The 16,749-nt window shown below is 43.5% G+C and overlaps 1 protein-coding gene across 1 annotated transcript in view; it reads right to left on the minus strand.

The window, feature by feature from the left end:
- Positions 1-243: 243 nt before the first annotated feature.
- LAMTOR2 (late endosomal/lysosomal adaptor, MAPK and MTOR activator 2) overlaps positions 244-16,749 on the minus strand; it is a 253,821-nt gene continuing 237,315 nt past the window's right edge. The window contains exon 4 of the mRNA XM_044079768.1: positions 244-2,086. Within this exon, the coding sequence (XP_043935703.1) occupies positions 2,030-2,086 (57 nt within the window). The 3' untranslated portion in view covers positions 244-2,029. The remainder of the gene's footprint in view (positions 2,087-16,749) is intronic.

The raw sequence follows: 16,749 nt of genomic DNA on the forward strand, positions 1-16,749 counted from the left end.
TTACACTGGTGAACAGATCCAAGCAGAAAGAACCTATGGAGAGAACAACGAGTATGGTTAGGACAGGCTCATTCATACACCTTCCCATTGTGAACAGATCCAAGCAGAAAGAACCTATGGAGAGAACAACGAGTATGGTTAAGACAGGCTCATTCATACACCTTCCCATTGTTTTTATTTATAAAATCTCTTTTAGACACTACTCTATTTAGTACCAATATAGTTATTATATGGAGGCAAAAATAAAACAACAAACACATCATTTATTTTATTGTTGCAGTTTATAAGAAACATGGGACATCAAAAAATCTGGGACCACAGAGTATGAAACCATAAGCTGGTACCTGAAATTTCAATGCCTTTTGTCAGAATTACTTTCATTCCACACAATTACTTTCAAAGGATCCCCCCAATCCCACATGCATTGTTTTATCTGAAAGTTCTGTCTGAGAAGCCAACAGCAAAAGATGCTCATTTACACAATCTTAAGATCCACTGAGCTATGACTCCTTCAGAAGTGCTCTCGCTCAAGGCACACTAATCCAGAGAGGAAACTGAGGCCTGACTGAAGAATGTCAATTTCTATGCAGCAAATGGATCGGAGAATCAAGTCAAATACTTGCATGGCCCACCACTTTATCTTATTTTCCTGCACAAAAGGACTTTGATTGTTTTCACATTTTTTATCTTTTCACTGCATTTGTAATAAACACAAGGATGATATGAATCATTTTAAAATTTTAAGATGACATTTATGCCCTTATGTTCTTGCACTGTAATCACAATACATTTTTTTTTTATTAAAAAAAAGAAAACAATTAACAGTATGCGGCTAGAAATGGGTTTTGCCATCTGTGAGATGACCAAAAATAATTTCAGTACTTTTCAAAGCAGCAAAGTAATGTCTTGATGATCAGATTAAGACGCAATACATAGTGCAACTGCTTTGAATGATCCTTTTAGAACGCATCTTGTATCCTGAGGAGAGAAAAACTTTTAAACCTTTGTCAGTAGCAACTACCTCTCTGCTTTTCATAAATCTCAAGCTGCCAAACAATCTCCTACCTTGGAGAAAAGATTTAAAAAAAAATGCAGGTAGGGGGAACCTAGCTTGAGAGAACAACCAACAACAACAGGACAGATCATCAGCACACATGATCATTCTACTAAATGTCACAACTTCTGTCACACATCCTCAGAACATATTCCCACAAAGATCATCAAATACATATGTAGAAGAAGGCCGTAAAAGTCTGGCCTACATCCCTCCAGTCTTAAAGTGCCAGTGTTGCAGCAAGAAGACTTACTGCCTCCAGGGGGAGTCAGTCCAAATCCCCACATCCCCTCCACTGACTCTTCATTATTTGACCTTGTTACCAAATTCCCACCTAGGGGGACAACACCAGACACATTGCTCATAATTAAAGCACAAAGTTTCAAAGGACATGTTTCATAAAACTCATAAAATGATTACCAAAGTGGCACTGGGAGGTTGAATACAAAAAAGCGTGTGAAGCATGCAGAAATAAAGGTGCCAAGAAAGAGAACTTTTAGTTTCTCCTGAGATGTCAAAAATTCCAACAAAAATGTTGCTTTACAGGTTCGAAGCATGTGTAAGCTGGAGTGGAAGGAAGCACTGGCAAAGTATAGACTGGATGCAAAACAAGGTAAAAACAGATCCCCCCCCCATGCCCAGTGACCAAGATCCTGATTCAGAAAAATGGCATTTACAACTCCAGCAAAATCCCAAAAAGAAAGAGCTGCAAAACTTTCCTAAACGGACAAAAAAGATGAGGGCACTGCCCCAGGAAAACATTTCTGCAAAAATGTATTAAGCCTTCTGAATAAAAAGACAAAATTGCTAAATGTCCTTAGCTTTAGGATTAGCTGTGGTAAACAACATGTTACTGCTGCCAATGGCAAAAGTCAAGATTGTTCACGTGCAAACTGTTCTTTTCTTGTATGAGCCTTTTTTTCTTCATTCCAGAATTCACCCGCTCCTCCAATCATGCTGCAGTGATGCTGTATTCTAGGAAGCTGCAACCTGAGTAAGTGGTTCCTCCAGGTACTGAACGAGGGCCAGGGCCTGTGAACAACAGACTGCATTTATTACTTGGTAACAACTCTTTATACTATGTTGTACTTGGCAACTGCCTTCTATTCTAGGTAAAGAAAATCAGTTAATTCAAGTCAATACAAAAATTGATCAGTAATCAATGCACTGAAAACAGTCTCCTATCCTGAAGGGGTTATTTTCTGAAAGTTAATGATCATAAACACCCGCACTATCATGGAATAACTGGAACTCAACTGTAGAAATGTCAGTTACCAGTAACTTTGAACAACCACATCAGTTGTGAAAAGTACTACTTGGTAGCCCCCCTCCAAATTTCACCTTGTACTATCTGCACTGTTCCAGCGACCTTCACAGTACACAGTGCAGGTATATAAAAGGTACCAGTGCCATGCTTCGACTAATCACCAAGTATTTTAGCCTTGGTAAGTGACATCACTCCTTCCTGAAACCTCATGGACAATGATATGACAGAAGAACACACATGAAAGGATCATATACAATTTCACATGGCAGTTTATGCTTAAGTCCTGTACATTTCACTTGCATGCCCTGCTAGTGAAACACATGTATGCATGTCTATACTACACTAAAAAAAGATTCAATTCCAACTTCGCTGTTAAAGTCAGTATCTGTTAATTTAATAATTTTGGTACCATTCATGTAAATATCAAAACTTAGCATGCAAATTTTTGTTTCTGTTGTGTTAAATTCTTAAAAGTGTTTATGGTATCCAACCAGATGGGTATGAATGTAAAAGAAGGGGTATAAAGAAAATGGAATCCTACCAAAATGTAGGGTAAAGTTTACATTCATATGCACAACCAGTCCCAATGTGTAAAGCTCATAAAATGCTAATGTTGCACAGTTAATGCTGTAAAGTATTTTTTTTAATATTGGAAGACATTTGAGACTGGCTAACAATCTGACTTTTGCCAAACTACTGCAACTCACTTTTAGTAAAGTTTCAGATTCAAAAGTCATGCCTTATTTTCTCAGTCTATCTTTTCGCAAAGTACAGTTGTGTACACTTATAAATGTAGATGTCCAAGTGTATTCACTGTTGCAGTCATCACCTGTGGGTTATCCCTGCTGTAGTAACCCACGGCCGGCCCGAATACCAGAGTCAATGTTTTTCTGCGTCGGCTGCAGTCACCTGTAGTCTGACGTCAGGTCGTCAGTGCTATAAAGCAAGGCAGCCAACATCATTACATCAGTTTTTCTTGCTCTAACCCATTAGAAGGACAAGGAAATAAGGTAAAATGGTCCTGGTGGCTAAAAGCCACCATGGGAAGCTTATGTCCCCCTGGGGGAAGAGGATACAAGGGGGATGGAGGGAGGGAAACCAGGACTGAAAAAGTGAATACACTCGAACATCTACATTTATGGTAAGTGTACACGGGTCTATATTATTTGAACAAAGTTTTATAACTTCAAATACCATATGGGTAACACCATATGGTCAAAGTTATACAACTTTAAATATGCAAAAAAAAACCACTACTCTGAGACCACACTATAATGCGGTAAAGGGAAGACTTCCCTTTACTGTACTGTAGTGCAATCTCGGAGATGGTATATTTAAAGAGCGGGGGGTGGGGGGTTCAGCGGGGGCTTGCCCCCCTGCTTTAAGACGTTAGGTGACTTTTTTGTTGTTTTTTTTTTTTTTTTTTCAGTGTTTGACAATCTTCAACCATATGGTGTCGCTCATATGGTATTCAAAGTTATAAAACTTTGTTAAAATAATATAGACCCAGTGTACACAACTGTACTATGCTCTTTGTGTTTCACTGTTGCAGTCATCACCTGTGGGATGATTCCCAAAACTGAGGAGAGGGGTGGAAGGACAGGTCAGAGACCTAGGCATGGGTCAGCAAGCCCTGTCCTAGACTTAGAAAAAAAAGAGGTAGGTAGCAATGCTTTGTAAAGGTATGAACAGAGGTCCAGGTGGCAGCTTCCAAGATGTCCCAGAGAGACTCCTCTGAGGAAGGCTGTGGAAGTGGAGGCTGCCCTAGTGGAATGGGTACGAATAGACTTTAGGGGGAGGGTCCCATGTAGTCTGTAGCAGAAATGGATGCAGTGTGATATCCGTTTGGAAATGGGCTTCCCCTCTGCCCCTGGGGCAAAGCAGACAAGCACCTGGTCTGTTTTTCTGAAGGGTTTAATACAGTCTAGATAGTATCGGAGCTGTCTACGCACATCTAGCGAGTGCAGAATTCTTTTCCCCTTGTTTTGAGGGTTGGAAAAGAAGGTGGGTAGGTGTATGGCCTGGTTGAGGGTCACATTAGATACCACCTTGGGCATACAGGAGGGGTTAGTCCTCAGGGAGACCCTGTCTGCATGGAAAATGATGAAGGGTTCAACAGCCACGAGTGCCTGAAGTTCTGAAACCCTTCTGGCTGAGGTGATAGCTAGCAGGAAGGCAGTCTTCCAGGAGAGGTATTTCAATTCTGTTGAAGCAGTAGGTTCAAAAGGAGGTAAGGTTAGATTTTCTAAAACATAATTAAGGTCCCAGGCTGACGTGGGAGGCCTTCTGGGTGGTCTGATATTAGAAGCCCCTCTGAGGATTGTTTAATCAAAAGATGACAGAAGAGGGGTAGGTCTGAATCGTAATGGACTGAAATGGGTGAGGCATGGATTTTAATACAAGAGAAGGAGAGGCCACTTTTGAGCAACTCGGCTAGGTAATTCAGGATAAGAGGGATGAAAGGATGTGAGGTACTGGCCTCTCTGGACTGGCTCCAGGAGCAGAATCTTTTCCATTTCCCTGCATAAGATTTTCTGGGCCTTCTGGCTTCTGTGACATTAACAGGGACTCTGTCCGCTACTAAGGTATAACCCATGCTGAAAGATTGAGAGTCTGCAAGTCTGGGTGCAGTATCTCCCCCCTCACCTGGGTCAAGAGGACTGAAATCAGGGGAAGCTGCAAGGTCAGGCTGCACAGTAAGGGATACCAATTCTGCCTGGGCCAATCTGAAGCAATGAGGATGGCCTTTGGTCTCTCCTTCCTTATTTTGATCAGTAGCTTGGGAATTAGAGACAGAGGAGGGAACGCGGGAGTTCCAGGGGAAGGTCAAGGCATCCACCTTCCACACTAGGAGGTGATACTCCCTGGTACAGAACTTCTGCAGCTGTGGTTGATGTGCAAAGCAAAGAGATCCACCTCTGGAGGCCCCACTCCTGAGTGATTTGCAGAAAGATTCGGTAGTGCGAAAGGCCTCCTCAGAAGCCGGTGTCTGCGTTGCGGCTCCGGACCCAACCGTGGCAGAGACAGCCAAAGGCTCGGAAGACAAAGAAGATTTCTGCGGCATACTGGACTCTGAAAGGGTCTCGGTAGAGGCCTGCATAGATATCAAGTCAGGCATCAGGGGCTGCGAAAGCGCCTCACTGAATTCTGGAGAACTGACTACCTGCTTAGCGGTAGCATCGTCGGAAGGCTTAGCATTGTGTGGTCTATCGCTATCTTTATCGCTGTGTTTTTTCAGAATGTCCACAGATTGTTGGCTAACAGATGTGCGAAGACTGAACACAAAAATAACTGTCTACAATAAGAGCTCTACGGCGAATGGTTCTCGCATTAAAGAGGGCACAGAACCGGCAACAGGGGACGTCTTGGTCTGGGCCTAAACAAGTGACGCAATAAGAATGGAAGTCTCGGTCTGGGATCTGCTTTTCACAGGCGAGACAATTGTTAACTTTTTTGGACATCGGTTAGTACAAGAAAAAAGGGTCCCCAATGGGATACTTAGCTTTAGACGTTTTCAGCTGAAATTCAAACTCTGGTAGCGACCGACTGGCACTCGTGCAAACTGCTTCTGCTAAAGGCTCCACGGCAAGAAAGACCGATGTAATGATGTTGGCTGCCTTGCTTTATAGCACTGATGACCCGGCATCAGACTACAGGTGACTGCAGCCGACGCAGAAAAACACTAACTCTGGTATTCGGATGGCTGAGGGCTACCACAGCAGGGAAAACCCACAGATGATGACCGCAACAGTGAAACACGAAGAACATCAGCATTTCTGCATTCTGAGCTCTAGTTAACTACTCTGTATTTTAATGCTATGTTTTGTACAAAGCGTTGAGGAAATGAAAACAAATTTCAGTTTCTTAGTCAAAATACTCAATCATTAAGCTATCAAGAAAATATAGCAGAACTTCTCAAAACTCTCCTAGCATTTACAGAAATATTCCAAATCCCAAAATATTTATTAAAATAAATATTTCTAAGCATCTAGTCAAGGTCTCCAAATATCTGAGCACTTCTTCAGAAAAAATTACTTGCATAATAATTTTAAAAAAAAGATAACTACCAACTTAGCTTAATTTAATTCTATGGCTATCACCTCTGAGGTAAATAACACGCATCTACTGGACTCCCCTTATCTTAACAGCAACACGTCTCATAATCTGCCTCATGAGTTTGATAGGAAAAGTAAAGGGTATGGGAGGGATTCCAAAAATATCATAAGGAAAGTTAGCAAACAATGGAATGTCAAGCAGCACACTGTTGGGACCAGACCTGTTTACTGTACCTCTGCCAGATGTTACAATAAGCTGAACCACACTATCAACATATATGTTGATAATACAAATTCTGTTGTGGCAATTGCAGAGAGAAAGAGTGTTCTTAACAATGTATTGGTTGATAAATAGAAAAACAAGTTATGAACTTGCCATAATAATGGATACGTATCAGTCTCCGTCTGGTTCAAACTATGGGACTTCAGATCCAAATCAGATCAGACACCAGCCAGCTTCAAAGTCTTTAGCCCACTTGGCTCCACCTCCACTATCCATAACTCTCTGTTCCTCACACTAAACCTCAGATTGAGATTGCTACCTGAAAACCTCTCCACTAAACTCATAATCCATGAAATACACGCATGAGGACTCAAAGTACAGTTGTGTACCTACCATAAATGTAGATGTTCGAGTGTATTCACTGTTGCAGTCATTACACTTGGGTTATCCTGCTGGCAGGCTACCCGCAGTCGGCCAGAATTCCAAAGTCTAGGTCCGGCGTCGGTTGCTGTCGCCTCTTCCCTGACGTCAGTGCGCCAGGGGTATAAAAGATGCAGCCAACGCCATTTTCTTCAGTTTTTCTTGCCCCAGATGTCAGGTGCCCCCAAACAGGTAGGCTGAAAAAATTATGCCAAAAAGCATGCATATATTAAAATAAACATTTCCTTCATTTACAAGCAAATACACCACATAGGTTGTATAGTATAGAGAAGTACAGAAAAGTCCCAGCAAAGAAAAGGGGGATGGTGGGTGGGTAACCTGGACTGCAACAGTGAATACACTCTAACATCTACATTTATGGTAGGTACACAACTATACTACGTCCATCATGTTTCACTGTTGCAGTCATTACACTTGGGTTGAATGAATCCCAAAGCTGAGGTTGGGTGGCTGGGCCTAAATAAAATTAGGAGAGGCTACCAGGCCCTGCAGGACTGCAGTGGCAAAACCTGCTCTGGATTTAGAGTAGAGAGGTAAGTGGTAGTGCTTGGTGAAAGTGTGCACTGAACTCCAGGTTGCAGACTCTAAAATGTCTTTGGTTGGTACTCCTCTGAGGAAGGCTGCTGAAGTGGCTGCTGCTCTGGTAGAATGTGGCCTAATGTATGTAGGCACTGATTTGCCATGTTGTGAATAGCAGAAGCGAATGCAGTGTCCTATCCATTTTGAAATGGTTTGCTTTGAGACAGGCATTCCTTGTGATCCTGCAGCATAAGCTACAAACAGTTGCTCAGTTTTTCTGAAAAATTTTGTTTTGTCCAAGTAGAATCGTAGCTGTCTGTGTATGTCCAAAGCTTGCAGAAGTCTCTCCCCTTTATTCTGGGGATTTGGATAGAATGTTGGCAAATGAATGGTTTGGTTAAGAGCCACACTGGATACTACCTTTGGCATAAATGTTGAGTTTGTCCTTAGAGAGACCCTGCCCTGATGAAAAATGATGAAAGCTTCCACTGCCATTAATACCTGTAACTCTGAGATTCTTCTTGCTGAAGTTATTGCTAGGAGCAGAGCAGTTTTCCATGATAAGAATTTTATATCAGCTGTATTGGCTGGCTCAAAAGGAGGCAGTGTGAGCTTTTCTAAAACAAAGTTGAGGTCCCAAGTAGGTATTGTTGCTTTCCTTGGGGGTCTTATGTTTTTTGCCCCTCTGAGGTACTGTCTTAGTAGTGGATGAGAGAAAATAGGAGGTTCCGTATTGTAATGAGCTGAAATGGCAGAGGCATGGATCTTAATTGATGAGAAGGATAGGCCCTTGTCCAGCATCTCAGTTAGATATTGTAAAATCTGAGGTATATTTGAAACAAGTGGTTCGAGTCCTTGTGCCTGGTTCCAAGCACAGAATCTCTTCCATTTTTATGCATAAGATTTCCTAGTGCTGGGCCTCCTGGCTTCTAAAATGACATCCATAACAGCTTTAGAGAGAGGTGTAGTCTGAGTAGCTATATTATCTGCCATGCAGCCAGATTTAAGGTTCTGAGTTGACTGTGCAGAATCTGATTGTTTTGTTGAGTCAAAAGATGAGGAATTTGAGGTAAAGGCCAGGCTGGGCCTTGAGACAAGCTCTTTAGGATTGGGTACCAGTGCTGGCGTGGCCAGTCTGGGGCAATCAGGATCATTTTTGGCTTCTCTTGTCTGACTTTTAGGAGCAACTTGGGAAGAAGAGGCAGTGGATGAAAGGCATAAACTGTCAGGGTTTTCCAGCTGAATGATAGAGCATCCACTTTCCATGCTTGTGAGTGATAAGTTCTTGTGCAGAATTTCTGTAGTTGGCAGTTGTGAGGGGAGGCAAAAAGATCTATGTCAGGGCTTTCCCATTTCCTTGTTATCATGGTGAAGACCTGTGGATTTAGTTTCCATTAGTGAGGATCCATGAGATTTCTGCTTAGTTCGTCTGCCAGTGCATTTTTCGTTCCTGGCAGGAATTGTGCCTGCAGATATATTTGATAGGTCAATGCTGTGTTCCACAAAGTCATGGCTTGCCTGCAGAGGGGGTAGGAATGTGTGCCCCCTTGCTTGTTTATGTACCACATAACTGTGATATTGTCAGTCTTTAGTAATAGTTGTCCTGGATGTAGTAGATCCTTGAAGGCTGTCAGGGCATTCTGTACAGCTAGCATCTCTTTTTGATTGATGTGAAGATGCATTTGTTCCTTGGGCCACGTGCCCTGAATACATTTTCCTGCCATGTGTGCCCCCCAGGCATAATCCGATGCATCTGTTGTTACTGTCTGCCTGGCTGTGGGTAAGGTGAATTGCTGTCCCTTGTTGTGGTGACAGGCCAGTGCCCACCATCGAAACTCCTGTTGCAGGCAGGGAATTAGAGTTATTATTGTTTCCAGGCTGTGGCAATGTTGAGTCCAAACACTTTTTAGATACCATTGTAGTTTCCTCATATGCAGTCTTGCATATGGAATTAGTAGAATGCAGGATGCCATGAAGCCCAGGGCCTGCAGAATTTTTCTTGCAGGGAGCTGGGTCTTTGTTGCCATCATTTGAAAGTAATGAGTCAGTTGCCTTTGTTTATCTGGCGTGTTGTATTTAAGCTTGCACCCAGGAATATTATCTCTTGAGAGGGCTCTAGTTTTGATTTCTTTTCGTTTACTGTGTACCCTAGGCAAATTAGTAATCTTTTTACAAACGCCAGATGCTTTAGTAGAATGTCCTTGCTCTCTGCTTGAATAAGGCAGTCATCCAAGTAGGGATATATTTGAATTCCTTTTTGTCTGCAAAATGCAATTACTAGTGCCAGGCATTTTGTGAAGACCCTGGGCGCAGTAGATAAGCCAAAGGGCAGTGCAGAGAATTGGTAATGCGTTGAGCCAGCTATGAATCTGAGGTATCTTCTGCAAGATTGTCTGATTGGGACATGCAGGTATGCCTCCTTGAGGTCCAAAGTAACTAGCCAAGCCTTCTTGCCCAGAATGGGTAGAAGTTGCTGCAGTGTTAACATTTTGAATTTTGGAACATCCAGGAAAGTATTTAGGATTGACAGGTCCAGTATGGGTTTCCAGGCTTTGTCCTTTCTGGGTACCAGGAAAAGTCTTGAGTAGAATCCTTGTCCCTGTTCTTGCTGTGGTACTCTTTGAATAGCTCTCATGTCCATGAGAGCAGAAATTTGTTTTTGTGCCTCTGCCCATTGGTTTTGTGGCAGGTCCGGCATACCTTTTGATTTTGGAAGAGTGTGAAAGTGGAACCTGTAACCCTGAAACAATATTCAGTACCCATTTGTCCTGGGTGATCATTTGCCAATTTTGTGAGAAAAGTGCTAGCTTTCCCTTCAAGGGTGCTGCCAAAAGGTAAGTGCTTGGCATTTGTAGATGGAAGTCATTGGGACTGTTTCCTATAAGGTTGTGATTTGTCTTCTCCTCCTTTGGGGGCTGAAGCACCCCATTGTTTTGGTCTGTATGAGCCTTGGGGCTGAGATCTGCCTCTTGGGCGTCTGTATCTGCCTCTTTGTGGCCTGTCTGACACGGGAAAGGACCAATTTTTTGAAGGCCAGTTTCTGCTAAACCTAGGTGGTTGAACCTGTAAGAAATCCTTTACTGTCTGCATTGATTTTGCTTTATCCTCCATTTTCTTTAACACCTCTTCTGCCTTAACACCAAACAAAGTATCATGCTGTAGTGGAGCATCCCAATAATTTTACTTTAACATGTTTAGGTAAACTTTGTTCTTTCAACCAAGCATGCCTTCGAATGACAGAGCCTGTAACTGCGGCTCTACAAGAAGCCTCTAATGAATCAAAATCACATTGCAGAGTATGCTTTCCCACTTGTTCAGCTGCATGCAATAAATCCTGCATTTCCTTATTGTCAGGACATTCCGAGTTTGTAAGCATTTTCTGTTTTAACAAAGACATGAGGTACTGTTGATATTTAAGCATGTGAAACTGGCAGTTTAAAGCCCTTACAGCTAAAGTAGCAGAAGTGTAAACTTTTTTCCCCCATCTATCCAGAGCTCTAGAATCCCTATCAGAGGGGACAGGGTTTTTGCAGTGGAAGCCTTAACCCCTTTGGGACCCTGATAAATTGTTTCCGGGTCAGCAGCAGGGTTTTTATAAAGAAATTTATGAGAGTCTGGGACCCTGTAGTACCAGTCTGGCTTGACTGGTGCAGGGGGTAAAGAATCAGGAGACAGACTGGATTCAGAGAAAACATCATCAACAATATCAAGCACAATATCATAGCTAGGGGCCTGTGCTGAGGCAATAAAAGAAAGTCTCTGAGCCTTTTCTTGGATTCTAAATAATACTGGCTCTCCCAATGGAAATGCTCCCTCATGGTGTGCAAGGTTTCCCCAAAAGAATAATCCTCAGGCGGAGAGGCTGAAGGTATAGATTCTTCAGCATCAGAGTCCTCTTAGGGAGGGAGAGAATATCCCAGATCTGAAGAGGAATCAGAGGAAATAGAAACCTGGTCAGAGGAGTCATAGTCAGTGTCTTGCCTAGGCCTTTATCAGGAGGGGGATGGGAACCCCTGATCAAGGTAATTAGGTCCTCGGCCATTTTAAGCATCTGTTTCTTTGGCATGGATGACTGTCCAGGAGAATGCTGTACTTGTTTCCTTGTCTTTAATGGTGTTTTTGACTTTGCCTTGGCTGCTGTAGTGGACTTAATAGTAAGCTGTGAAGGTCTGAAAACACCCTCAAAAGCCAATGCCTGCTCAGCGGCTCCGGACCCATCTGAGGGAATAGTTTCCGCAGGCCCAATACCTTGAGTTTCCAGAGGCCTAGGTGTCTCCACATGGGAGTCGGAAACGGCCTGTGGCTCTGAGGTAGCGGGTGTTAGGGGCTGTGAAAGCGCCTCACTGAGAACCGGCGACTGGCCTAGAAGAGGCTTCGTCGTCAGTTTTGGACCTCGGATGCCTGTCCTTTTCCTTGTCTTTGCGTTTTTTATGAATTCCGGTCGTTGGTTGTTCCGACGGCATTATGTAGTTAAACCTTCGGCCAAAGTAATGTAAGGCAAAATCAAACAGACGCTTAATAGTGCGTTTGTTGAATCTAACACAAAACCAACAACTAGTGACGTCGTGGTCAGGGCCTAGGCAAGGAATACAGTAAGAGTGAAAGTCCTTATGAGGTATTTGCTTCCCACAAGAAATACAATTGTTAACTTTTACTGACATCGGTCTGGAGCAAGAAAAAGTTTCTCCAACTGGGTACTTAGCTTTATTGAAGACTTCGGTTCTGAAATTCGATTTCGAAAATCTCAGGAGTCAGCCGACCGGCACTTGCGAACGGCTTTTGCTTCGGGCACCGCGCGGCAAGAAACACTGAAGAAAATGGCGTCGGCTGCATCTTTTATACCCCTGGCGCACTGACATCAGGGAAGAGGCGACAGCAACCGACACCGGACCAAGACTTTGGAATTCTGGCCGACTGTGGGTAGCCTGCCAGCAGGATAACCCAAGTGTAATGACTGCAACAGTGAAACATGATGAACATCTCCAGAAACAGGCAACAAATGACGTCCAGTGTCCGATCACCTCAGAAAGTAAAACTCGCCAAGTCAACAAAAGGTGGGGGTTGGAGGGCGGGAAGGTTGAACCAGTTGGAGACAGACAACACGGATAGTACAGTTGTGTACACTTACCATAAATGTAGATGTTCGAGTGTATTCACTGTTGCAGTCATTACATTTGGGTTATCTGCTTGCAGGTTGCCCTCAGTCGGCCTGCTTAAACAAAGTCTTGGGTCCTGTGTCAGATGCTGTCCCTTCTTCCATGACGTCAGGTCGTCAGGAGTATAAAACATGCAGCCGATGCCATTACATCAGTTTTTCTTGCCCCAGATGTCAGGTGCCCCCCTAATGGGAAGCAATTAAACATAAAAGCACAAATATATACCTCCAACAAAAAAGCAAATACACCAAAAAGGCTTTTAAGCATAGTAAAGGAAAGTAGAGGTATAGCCAAAAGAAGTTAGGGGGCTGGAGGGAGGGTAACCAGGACTGCAACAGTGAATACACTCGAACATCTACATTTATGGTAAGTATACACAACTGTACTATGTTCTTCGTGTTTCACTGTTGCAGTCATAACATTTGGGTAGATTCTCAAAGCTACGGTTGGGAGGAGGAGTTTAGATAGCATTAGGGCCAGCTATAAGGCCCTGCAAGACTGCAGTGGCAAAGCCAGCTCTGGATTTAGAGAAAATTGGCAAAGGATAATGCTTGGTGAAAGTATGTACAGAACTCCAGGTAACAGCTTCTAGGATGTCCCTGGTAGGGACGCCTCTGAGAAGGGCTGTAGAGGTAGATGCAGCCCTGGTGGAGCGAGGTCTGATCCCCTGGGGGATAGGTTTTCCGTGGTGCTTATAGCAGAAATGAATGCAATGGCTTATCCATTTAGAAATGGTTTGCTTTGAAATAGCCTTCCCCTCTGCCCCTACAGCAAATGCTACCAGCAGTTGTTCAGATTTCTTTTGAGGTTTAGTCCTGTCCAAGTTGAATCCAAGTTGTCTGTGCACATCTAAGGAATGCAGTATCTATTCCCCTTTATTCTGTGGACTGGGAAAGAAGGTTGGCAAATTAATGGACTGAAGAGCCACACTGAATACCACCTTGGGCATGAAGGATGGAGTGATTCTGAGGGACACCCTGTCCGCATGAAAGATGATGAAAGGCTCCACTGCCATAAGGACCTGTAATTCAGATACCCTTCTAGCTGAAGTGATTGCTGAAAGGAAAGCTGTTTTCCAAGAAAGAAATTTTAAGTCTGCAGTAGCAGCTGGCTCGAAAGGAGGTAGAGTGAGTTTCTCCAAGACAAAGTTAAGGTCCCAGGCTGGGGTTGGAGCTCTCCTGGGTGGTCTCAAATTTCTGGCCACGTTGAGGAACTGCTTGTGCAGTGGCTGAGAGAAGAGGGGAGGTTCTGTGTTATAATGAGCTGAAATGGCTGAGGTGTGGATTTTAATGGAGGAAAAAGACAGGCCCTTGTGAAGCATCTCAGTTAAGTATTGGAAAATCTGAGGTAAATTGGGCGCTGCTGTGCTCATCCCTTGAGACTGGTTCCAGGCACAGAATCTTTTCCATTTTTCAGCATAAGATTTTCTAGTACTAGGCCTCCTTGCCTCTAAGATGATATCCATCACATGTTTGCTGAGGGATGGTAAAGGAGAGATTAAGTAATTAGCCAGGCTGCAAGGTTTAGTGTTGGAAGCAGAGGGTGCAGAATCTGGTTCGCCTGCTGAGACAGCAGGGAAGGAGTCTGAGGCAGGTGCCATAGAGACAACAGTGACACACTGCGCAGGAGGGGGTACCAGTGTTGGCGCAGCCAGTCTAGAGCAATCAAAATCATCCTTGGTTTGTCCTGTTTGATTTTTAGTAGTACTTTGGAGAGCAGAGGCAAAGGGGGGAAGGCATAGACTGATTGGATGCACTGTCCTTTAGCTGGAAAAACCTCTTTCCAGGCTTGTTTGTGGGGAGTTCTTGTGCAAAATTTGTCCAATTGGTAGTTCTGGGGAGAGGCAAACAGGTCTATATCTGGGCTCCCCCATTTGCTTGTCAACATGTTGAAAATCCTTGGTTCCACTTTCCACTCATGTGGGTCCATGAGGTTTCTGCTTAGTCCGTCTGCCAGTGTATTTCATTTTTCTGGCAGGAATTGAGCTTGTAGGTGCACTTGGTAGTTCAAGGCTGTGTTCCACAATGCCATGGCTAGTCTGCAGAGGGGGTAAGAATGTGTACCCCCCTGCTTGTTTATGTACCACTTAACAGTGGTGTTGTCCGTCTTTACCATTAGTTGTCCTGGAAAAATGTAGTACTTGAAAGCTGTCAGAGCATTCTGTACAGCTAACATTTCTTTTTGATTGATATGCAGGTGCATTTGACTTGGGTTCCATTTGCCCTGAATGCACTTCCCTGCCAGGTGAGCACCCCATGCATACTCTGATGTTGTTAGGGTTTGGGCGGCAGGGGGTGGTGTGAAAGATAGTCCCTTGTTTTGGTGGCAGGCCTCTGCCCAGCAAAGGAACTCTATGCGTAGGCAAGGTACGATAGGAATCATTGTTTCTAGGTCTTGAGAATGTTGACACTATAGGCTTTTTAGATACCACTGTAGTTTCCTCATATGCAGTCTTGCATATGGAATTAGAAGAATGCAGGAGGCCATGAACCCCAAGGCTTGCAGTATTTGTCTTGCAGATAGCAGGGTTTTTGTGGCCACTTGTTTGAAGTAGGTTGTCAAATGAATTTGCTTTTCTGGCGTGAGGTAAGCCATCTGGGAAGTTGTATTCAAGCTTGCTCCCAGGAATATAATTTGTTGATATGGTACCAGGTGTGATTTCTTTTCGTTTATGGTGTACGCCACACAAGTTAGAACCCTTTGTACAAAGGCCAGATGATTCAAAAGTATGTCCTGGCTTTCTGCCTGAATTAGACAATCGTCCAGGTATGGGTATATGTGAATATTTCGTTGCCTGCAAAATTCAATAACTGGAGCTAGGCACTTTGTGAATACCCTGGGCGCAGTAGATAAGCCAAAGGGCAGTGCAGAGAACTGATAGTGTGTGTAGCCTGCTTTGAAGCGTAGGTATCTTCTGCAAGACTCCCTGACTGGGATGTGCTGGTATGCTTCTTTTAAATTTAGTGTTGCCAACCAGGCATCTTTGCCTAGCATAGGAAATAACTGGTGAAGAGTCAGCATCTTGAATTTTGGAATCTCCAAAAAGGTGTTTAGGAGTAGACAGGTCCAGGATAGGACACCATGAATTGTCTTTTCTGGGTACCAGGAAAAGTCTCTAGTAGAAACCTTGTCCCTTTTCCTCTTCTGGTACCAGTTGAATAGCCCCCATGCTTAAGAGAGAAAGCGCGTGTGGAAGTGAAATCTTTATCCCTGAGACACTATATTTAAAACCCATTTGTCCTGGGTAATGAGTTCCCAATTCTCTGCATGAAAAGCAATCTTTCCCCCCAAAGGGGCAGTCAGTTAATAAGTGCTTGGAAATTTTAAAAGGAAGTCACTGAGACAATTTACCATAGGGGGGAGTCTTATTATTCCCAGACTTGGAAGTGGAGGCCCTCCTAACAGTTTGCATAGATATAGCTTTATCTTCCATCTTTTTAAGAACTTCCTCAGCCTTGTTGTCAAACAGGCGGTCCTGATTTAAAGGAGCATCCAACAATTTAGCTTTAACATGATCAGACAAAGATTGCTCCTTAAGCCAAGCATGCCTTCTGAGCACAGACCCAGTAACAGCAGCCCTGCAAGAGGCCTCTAATGAACCAAAACCACATTGCAAAGTATGTTTTCCAACTTGTTCGGCAGAATGTATTAAATCCTGTAATTCTTTATTTTCCACACAGTCAGGAATCAACATAATTTTCTGTTTAAGCAGTCCAATAACATGTTGCTGACATTTTAACATATGACACTGGCAGTTTAAAGCCCTAATGGCCAAGGTTGCAGAAGTGTAAACCTTCTTTATCCCATCTATCCAGCGCCATGGAGTCTCTATCAGAAGGGGTAGGATTTTTAGCAGGAGAAGCCTTAATGCCCTTGGGCCCCTGTGAAATAGTCTCTGGATCTGCAATAAGATTTTTGAAAAGGAACTTGTGGGACTCAGGGACCCTGTAGTGTCTGTTAGATTTTCTGGGAGCAGGAGGCAGGGAATCAGGGGGCAAACTAGATTCCGAGAAAGCATCATCAACAATGTCTAG

The sequence above is a fragment of the Protopterus annectens genome, chromosome 8.part0 (genome assembly GCF_019279795.1).
Source record: "Protopterus annectens isolate FY-2018-M chromosome 8.part0, PAN1.0, whole genome shotgun sequence".
NCBI lineage: Eukaryota > Metazoa > Chordata > Ceratodontiformes > Protopteridae > Protopterus > Protopterus annectens.